Source organism: Polistes canadensis, unplaced genomic scaffold (genome assembly GCF_001313835.1).
Source record: "Polistes canadensis isolate GaletaPanama2010 unplaced genomic scaffold, ASM131383v1 scaffold_385, whole genome shotgun sequence".
NCBI lineage: Eukaryota > Metazoa > Arthropoda > Insecta > Hymenoptera > Vespidae > Polistes > Polistes canadensis.
The window spans coordinates 1-10000 of record NW_014569932.1 but is presented as its reverse complement, the minus strand read 5'-3'; the positions used below and the strand labels follow the sequence as shown (position 1 = coordinate 10000).

The 10000-nt window shown below is 30.5% G+C and overlaps 1 protein-coding gene across 1 annotated transcript in view; it reads right to left on the bottom strand.

The window, feature by feature from the left end:
- Positions 1-6262, bottom strand: part of LOC106792166 (syndecan-like) — a 25721-nt gene extending 19459 nt beyond the window's left edge. Inside the window, exon 1 of the mRNA XM_014758373.1 lies at positions 5988-6262. Coding sequence (XP_014613859.1) covers positions 5988-6059 — 72 coding nt within the window. The 5' untranslated portion in view covers positions 6060-6262. The remainder of the gene's footprint in view (positions 1-5987) is intronic.
- Positions 6263-10000: the final 3738 nt, after the last annotated feature.

Sequence of the window (10000 nt, the reverse complement as noted above, 5' to 3'; positions counted from 1 at the left end):
AGGAAGAGGAGGAGGGGGTGGTTAGGGGGTGTAATTCGACTAGTTGATTAGCTGTGATACCTCGTGTGCGACACACGCGCGCGCGCGTGTTATTCCCCCCTTACTCCTCCTATCTTTCAACACACACAACCCACACCCACCCACTCATACATATTTCTACATATACGCACCGTAAATGTAAATTTTACACAGTTAATGTATACGCATATATATATATAAAGAATATATATATATATAGATATATATATAGAAAAGACAGTCTCCCTCGCACAATCATTTCCATAGCAATTTCTATTCTATTTCCGTTGACGTGGCAATGGCGTTCAATTATAGACTGCAATATTGAGAGGCACGTTTTCCCAATAACCGAAGCGGCTTTATATCTCCATCGGCACGACGAGACCAACCAACCAACCAACCAACCAACTAACCAACCAACCGCCATGACGACTACGACTATGACTACGACTACGACTACGACTACGACGGTCTATGGACACCAATTCCAATTGATATCACGCTTACTTCATATCCTATTTCATTCGAAAATTCACTCGTCTTTACGTTTATACCGAAGAACGATAATCCCCGTTAGCATTAATTTTTGACGATTATTATAGGGATTTTTGTAAAGAATTTGTTTTTTATTTATTTATTTTTTCGTGCATACCATCTATTACCTTTCTATGGCGCGTGTTAAATAAAAAATACAAATAAAAATTATATATGTGTTTTGATATTTGGATAACGAAGGAAATATTTTCTTTTTCTTTTTTTTTTTCTTTTTTATTATTTAGAAATGATTAATTTAATATATTAATCGTTAAGGAAAAAAAAACTTGTACTCGGGTGTCGCGTTATTTTATATATATATATATGTATATGTAATATTACGCGCGAAATAATTATAATAAGTAAATTAAATTGATAATATGGGTAATGTGTGTGTATATGCATCGAATAGGAAATATTGTTTACATAAACAAAATGACGGATATTAATTATATTACCCCGGTATGGATTTGTTGATACTAAAACACTTTCTAATTACAATTTGTTTAATTTGTAGGAAAGGGGGTTGAAAATTGTATAGATAAATATTCGTATTTAATACGAGCGTATTATATTTGTTTCTATATTACCTGATATTAAATGCACGATATATTATTTATCATTTACTATAGATAATAACTAGAAAATGTAATACAATTGAATAATCGAATTCAGTTTTAATAATGATTAACGATTTTAACAAAGAGGGGAAAAAAAGTAGAAAAAGAAAAAGAAAATGAAAAAAAAAAAAACCTTTATGCGTGTGTGCGCGTAGGATTTATTGCATTGTTTGGAGTATTACCAAAATTCGTGTATAAAATATTTGTTGTTTAATCGATACTCTGTGTATAATGTTTCTGTAAAGAATAAAACTGTATAAATAAACCCTTTCTCCATTTCCGAGCGGCCCCTACGAAAAGAAAACAATACTTTTTTTTTTTTTTTGTTTGAAACCAAATCCTGTCGTACATATATATACACGTGATATCAAAAATACAAGGTGTCCAATTATTAATAATACCTGAAAAATTTACGCGAAATTAGTTACCACCTGAAAACAATATTTTATGTGAACGCACACACAATGAAAATGAAAATTTGAACGACCCACGTACGATAAATGATGTATAAATGAAATCAGAACGAAACATTTGTAATATTTTTCAAAAAGCCACATTACCTTTGTCCGAGATTTTTTTTTCGCACACGCGTTGTTAGTTAAAAAAAAAAAAAAAATGAATAAGGCAAAAAATGTTTCTATATATAAGTACGTAAGTGTCATTAGAAGTTTTATTCAAAAGTTATAACACAAATATATCTAATTGTAAATGTATTATTGTTCAAAATGTTATTCGACTTTTGACGCTAATATAAATTTAACAACACCGTTTTTTTTTTTTTATTATCATTCATTCTGACATGTCGAATTATTTGTGGATTTCTAATTAATTTCTGCAACTGCACATTCATAATCCCGAGTGTGTAACTATCTCCACAGTTGCATAAACTTTTTTTGTAGTTGTTTTTTTAAGTTTCCCAACTAAAAATGGGAAACTAAGTAATCCAGCTACGTCCAAGTTATTATTTAAAAAATAAATACATTTGAATAACGACATTTGAAAATAATAAACAACATAAGCCGAATTAGCTAAAAATCATTAATGATCATTTTTGATCAATACATTTTATATAGACAATTATACAATTGATATTATAACTTTATGAACGACATAATATATTATTTTTATAAGTACAATATAAATATTTTTCTTTTATTTCTGATAGCACGTAGAATACGCACGCAACGCGTGTACAAAACAAATCTCGGATACCCTGTAGTAGAGCAAAGAGAAAATGGAGAGAGAGAGAGAGAGAGAGAGAGAGAGAGAGAGAGAGAGAGAGAGAGAGAGAGAAAAGGATCCAAACAATTAATCGGATTATTCACCCCTTTTATATCTCACCCACCCACCAACTCCCTCCTTTAAAAAGAGAAGAAAAAAAAGATATGGAACAAAAACAAGAAAACAAACAAAAAGCAGACACCTTAAACGAGGTTTGGAACTACTATAATGAACGTTCTCGATGGCGAATGGGAATGACGACAACGACGATGATGATGATGATGATGATGATGATGATGATGATGATGATGATGATGATAATGATAATGATAATGGGGATTATATCGTGCGAAGGATCGGTGATCCTGTAAAAGGGACTATACTCAAAGGATGAGGTATAAGGTAAAGAAAAGAAAAGAAAAAAAGAAAAAAAAAAAAGGAGTTGATAGACAATGCGTTTCTTCGTTCAACCTTTTCTCTCCTTCCATATTCTTTACTCCACACACACTGGAATTAATTATATCCGTGACCGGGGCTCGTGACAAAGGGGTTAAAGGAAGGCAAGAAAGGACGAGGATGAGGAAGATGGAAGGGAAAGGAAGGAAAAGAGTTAGAGGAGGGGTGAGGGGTGAGGGCTGAGGGGATGAGGAATGAGGTAGAAGAAAAGGGAAGTAAAGAGGGGTTTAGAACGAGAATGTAATACGTGTGTTTGTATATGTGTGAGACAGGGAAGGGAAGGAAAGGGGGATATAAAAGAGACAGAGATGGATAGATGGATAGAGATGGAAAGAGGAATTGGAGAAACAAAGAGTAGACCAACAATTCGCATATTCGAGAGAAAGAGAAATTCACATAAACGAGGATCTCATATATATATATATATATATATATGTGAGTCGGATATGCAAGAGACAGACTCGTTAGCCACTCGTCAAAACAAATCGTACGCTCCCTGAAAATAATGTCTACCGTGCATTACTCTATACGCATCTCTATGTCTCTTCTTCTATGTATTTATGGATGTATATATATATATATGTGTGTGTGTGTGTGTGGATGTATCAAAGGAATCATCGTTGGTGGCGAACTCGCGTAGGATTGCCGTCTTGACTTCGTAAGGTTCTTTCCTTGTCTCGTGCATTACTACCGTTAGAAACACGTACATAACTAGTCAAGTCTTCCGGTCTCCTATATCTTCATTTATCTTATTTATTTTCTCTTTTTATAATTCTTCTTTCAATTATATATATATATATATATTTTTTTATTTCTTTTTTTATTTCAAAATAACGCACAATCGAATCGTTGACTAAAATCATAAATACACATACCTTTAACATTTTAACGAGAGAAAATATACGTAATAATAATAATAGTAATAATATAGGGAGTATGAGAGAAAGAGAGAGAGAGAGAGAGAGAGAGAGTTGGATTATTTACTTTGGAATTTCCCACCTAGAATATTGTTAATAATACATGGCGATAAAGTTAGAAATAATAGACGATAAATGGGGAGAGTGGGGTGGGGGGGGTGGGGGGAGTTGGAAGGTTAATACGATTTTCTCTCTCTATTAGAGAATGAAATTATTTTTCGCGTTTATATATATTTTTTGTTCATCTCATATATCTCTATCTCGTTCTCTTTCCGATTAAATTATCTTCTTCTTCTCAAACACAACATATATACAATATATGATGCGACGTAAAATTTCGTTGAATTTCTTCGTAAATCGTAATGAATTTTCGTGTTGAGTTTAAGCCCAAGAAAGGAGATACGCGTATCTTAAACAAACGGAAGAATTTCGGAATCTTCCTCTCGTTCGTGTTCTAATTTCAAAACTTTTCATCAGTACTTTTCAGGTTGCATAAATAAAAATGACACGAAGATGGTCATCGAGGTCAGTTTAATATCTCTCTCTTCTTTTTTATCTTTATCTCTTTCTCCCTCTCTCTCTCATCAAGGTCGAGTTTCTTTCGTATTAAACGCGTTTTTATCTCTTGTTTCTCTCTCTCTCTTTTTATTTTTCTCTTATAATATATTCAACAAGATTGTAATGTAACCGGGCACGAACTTTTTTCAGATAAATGAGATAAAAGAAACAAAAAAAACATCATTTGCAAAATAAACTTCTCGATAAACATACTACAACACACAAATATACGCGGCACACGCATATTAATCTCCGAATAAAAATTGACCGTACGTGTTAAATCTCTTAAAATTAATAAATAATACCATAAATAATATATATACACGTAATTTGTGTTTTAAAAAATATTATTATCAAACGTTTATTTATTTCGACTTTTTCTCTCCGATGTCACGTATCAATTTCTTATTAATTATATACATATCGTGAACGTTATTAAAATATTTAAAAAACAAAAAAAAACAAAAAGAAAAAGAGATAAATGAGAGAAGATTTTGTAAAGTAATCAAAATATAAAAAAAACACACAAAAATCCAAAAAGAGAGAAAGAAAAGGGAACGAAAAAGAAAAAGAAAACGAAATCGTGGATCGACGAATAAAAAACTAACCGAAGATAGGATATAATATCATCGTCGTGTTTGCCCAATCGTCGCCATTTTCTAACTCCGTTCGGTGCCGCGGCTTCTCCCCTTTTTCAGGTGAATATACGTAAGAGAGACCACCAACACACATACTCATATGTGCACCAACAAACCACACATGAGAAAAATTTCAATGAGATTAATACAAGATAATAATAATAATAATAATGGAAAAATAATTAACGAAGAAAAAAGAAAATGAGAGAATTAAAGAGATGAAAGAAAGGAAGGAAGGAAGAAAATAGAGAAAGAGAGAGAGAGAGAGAGAGAGAGAGAGAGAGAGAGATGCGTTGCGCGCGTGCCACAGCATCCGCGTGCACACGAGGCTCGTACTATCCAAAGCTGGAGTAACGAGAGAGAGAGAGAGAGAGAGAGAGAGAAAGAGAGAGAGAGAAAGAGAGAGAGAGAGAGTATTTTCCCCCCTCCACCCTTTTATCACCTAACCCCTCGCCCCACTCCCAAAGTGGTCAAACCAACGTGCAAACCTAAAAAGAAATCGCGCCGAGACGCCTAATATAATTTAATGTTACTGGTGATAATCCACACTCTTATGTTTGTATTTATATTTTGTCTTTAATTAAGAAAATTTATATGCGCTATTTTGCAATTGTAATTTTTTTTAATTATTCAAGGCGACTTGCTGTTGTTTTTTTCTTCTTCTTGTATTCTTCTTGTTTTTAAATTATATTTTCGTTCCTTGTATCAAATTCAGTACGAAACAGAGGGAGTAGAATGGTAGGGGATGGATCCATGACAAGGGGGTTGATTTTCGATAAGATACTATGTAACTTGACATGTATACAAGTGGTAATAAGAATATTGGAGTTTACGTAATGGTTCACGAAAAAGGGGAATCAATAGATAAAAAAGAAAAAGAAAAAGAATTGGTATTTAATAGAATAGCGAAAGGAAGTAAAACAGAATATTACGATAGAAAGTGGTAAATATAAAAAAAAAAAATAAAAAGAGGTAAAAATGAATGGATAGGAAATGAAAGGAAAATAGAAGTTTGTCATTCTTACCTCCGTAGTGGCGTTGCATTCCGTGAGAATGACGGCCGTGCTCACCAAAATCCACAATATCCTTCGTCTCATCTTAGATTTTAGTTAGTTGGGTTAGGCTCTGGTCGAGCCCGCAGCTGTAACGCCGTTTTCGCTTAAGCGAAAAAAGTACGCGATCGTAGCCGCGTTAATCGCAGCTAGAAAAAAGAAGCAACGAAAAATCGAAGAGAGCAACAACGCGGCACACACCACACTGATCGATGAATCGCGAAACACTGAGGGCGCGACAATCGATTCGGTTCCATCCTTCGATGGTGATCGCCATTTTAATCGATTGTCGCGACATCAAGCGGTTCGATTAATTACTACGCTTACTTCGACACAGATCGAAGCGCTACTGTGGTGAATAATCGAAATTCGAGGTATCGATACGGTCGGTATAGTAGAACGATTATTGTATATATAATATATATATGTTAGCATAAATTTATATAAAAATCTTTTCAATTCGAGAAATAATTAATTAATACATGAAATAATATTACCGACCAATTAAAGTATAAAAGAAGATAAAATTATATAATATAATTAGATAATATATGAATTTACGATGTATACACTTGGAAATTAATTGTTAATTCATGACAAAAACAAATTCTTAATTAAATTTAATATATATACATTAATTCTTTTTAATATTATTTATTTTAAGAACCTTTCTTCTTATTCGATGCCGTACTTTTTTCTAATTCTTGTAAAAATCTAAGATTCTCGTTGATATCTCGATTATAATCTTCGATTTTATTGCGCATTACATTAACTTCTTTTTGCATGTTTTTAACTTCGTTCTGCGTTTTTCGCTTGAGTATTTCTAATAATTTTTTGTCCTTAAAATTCATGAAAATAATCGTTGTGTTTAAATATACAAGAAATATATATATTTGATAATTTACCTTTTTGTAATAATATTCGGTTTCGTATGCTAAATTATCGTCCAAAAATTTATTATTCTTATAAAGTGGATTATTTTCCGAATTGAAATATCTACAATTAATAAACAAATATTATTTCGTTACAACTTCAACATAATGTTTTTTTTCTTTTTAACCTTAAATACATTAATAATTTCAATTATAAAAAATATGTATATGAATATAATTAGAATACAAATAATGAATTACCTATTAATTGGAATAATTATTCTTTTATCAATGCAGCGAAACATATCGTATTAATATAATTGTTTTACTTTGAATTTCGTTATTAGCATAAATTATTGTACAAAATAAATAAATTCACGATAAGTCAAAGTAAATCTAAAGTCGATTATTATTAATTTCAATCTTATGCGAAACAAGCGAAATAACATCGATATGACATTATGTAGAAGTTTACAATTAACACAAATCTTATTGAAAAATATATATATAAATAAAAAAAAAAATTATAATTAAATTAAATATATATACACATATATATTCGTATATATCTTAATATTTCTCATTTGATTATTCAAGAAAAACAATATGTCAGAAAGGGCCACAAGAAATGGAATAATAATTAAATATGTAAATAAATTTAGATTGAATTTAGTACAGCCATTCGCCCGGTAGTACTCGTGTTACATAGTTTACAATTAAATTTATAACAAATCTCGCGAGTAATACCGACCCAGGTCTCACCACGAGGAGGTTGCTGAATTTGGAGACCCACGGGCTATGACTCTACTTCTACATTTACAACTCTAACAAATTCATCTTATTATTCATTTATTAGAAAGAAATTTGACAAAAATGCAACGCGATAAACGAAGTCACCAATTTTTTGTTCCAACTTGTTACTCAAGTTGGATAAAAAATTATGAACATCGCTTTGAAATCGATCTACCGACCCGATTAACGTATAAGGAATAGAGCCCATTTACAGTACTCCATTCCTAAATTAACGCAAACATACAAACATGCAAATACGTAAACATGGAAACGCTTTGATGTAGATTCGGTTGAAACTTCAAATGTAAAACGSAAGTTCTTACTAAACAAACGCAATAATGTAAACGTTCTTATTTATATTCGGATGAAACTTACAATCTTACACGCAAATTTTTATAATAGAGGAACACAAGCAAAATGATACAATACGAAGAACGCACACATTGTAATGATGTGCACAGACGTGTGCATCGAAGTATTATTTTAATATTAATAAGAATTCGTAATGATATAAAATATACACCTCATATTTTATTTCAAACTCGATAAAAATATAATAATTTAAAAAAAATTCTTGTTACATTATTCATCTTATTATCATACTTATCAATAGCCTATATATTATATCTTATTTTATTTTATTATCTAATATATAATTCTATCTACGATTAATCCTCTTCAGATGCTATTAACAATATTGCTACCTGTTAACAGAAACAATCTGAAAAGATTTATAATTAAACAAGAATCAATGAAAATTAGCAGCCACCAGTGAAATCTAAATAAAAATGTCCTGAAAATAAATGGATAATTGATATATCAAACAAATGCCAAGAATTTGTTCCCACGCACACATACATTCATACATTCAGACACAAAAATCAACACCATAACTACTACGAGAACACAGTCGAATCGAATCTTGCCAATATCGATGACCCTGAAATAAAAATTTATTTCTTAGATTAATCGGAAAAATATTTTTCACGAAAAAAAAAAACATACGGAAAATACGCGGTTTCTTATTTATTTATCCCAGTTCATAATAAAAAAAAATGTAATTTTACCTACTCCCACCCCCCTATTACCTTTATTTTTGTTGATTAACATTGTTGTAAATATCAATTGATAAAGCGGTATTTTTTAATATTATTCCTTACAGCTTGAAAAAAACAGTACATTCTAAAACAAAAAACTAGATGAAAAGGGCATGTGTGGAAAAATGAAATTCGGTATGCAATCCGCGAACAAAACTTTTCTCAATTTAAATTATTTAATGAATAATGAAATTTAAAGAGAAAATAATTTAAATGACCAATAAATGGACATTTAAAAATACCGAATTCTCGATGCATTAGAAAATGTGTTTTTCTATATTTAAACACAAGTGAATATGAAAAAATGCATGTCTCTGATGCATGCTTTTTTTAATATACAAATATATGAATAGAAAAATGTTTCAATTTCACACAAAATTATCAATCGATTAATACAATTACAAATACACATAGGAAAGTTATTCAAGACACATTATGAAAAACTTAAATAATTATGAATATATCACAATATTTAAAAATTAATAAACACCGCTTTCAAATAAAAAAAATAAACAATATTGCACCTTGCGTCGTATTACAAAATGCATACGCAATTATGTATATCGCCACAACAATAACCATAACGAGATCAAATCTATGTTTGATCGATAGAGTACATATAAATCTTTTATTTAATTACATTTATATTAACGCGAAGTATGCAGTTACATCGAGTGTCTGATATATATATTACATCATTTATATACAAGACACTTTTTTATTTTTAATAAACTATAAAAAAAACAAAAAATAGTAATACAAATTCATAATTTTCGGAGCACATATTTTAAATAAATACGAATTAAAGTACATCAATGTAATATGAAATCTTAAAAGAAGAATAAATTGAAATTCACTATACAAAAATATTATTTGAACTTTGAAATAATATTGATAATTAATTAATTGCTAGTGCTTGCTTTAACAGATTCTAAACTAATCAAGTCTTATAGATTGTTAAGCGGAATAATATGAGTAATTTTGATTATTAATTTGGAGGATGATTGACTTTAATTGGACTAATCAGATTAGTCCATATATTTAGAATAAAAAAATATATAAAAAAATGTAAAGAAATATACACAAGGTGATAATGGATCTTCTGCGACCACGTAGGAGAGATATACTCTCGTGGAAGCAATGTTGATTAGGGTGAATATTATAGATGAAGCGTATTACTAATCGTCGAAGAGTGCGATATTTGTTGTAATACGCAACTATGATT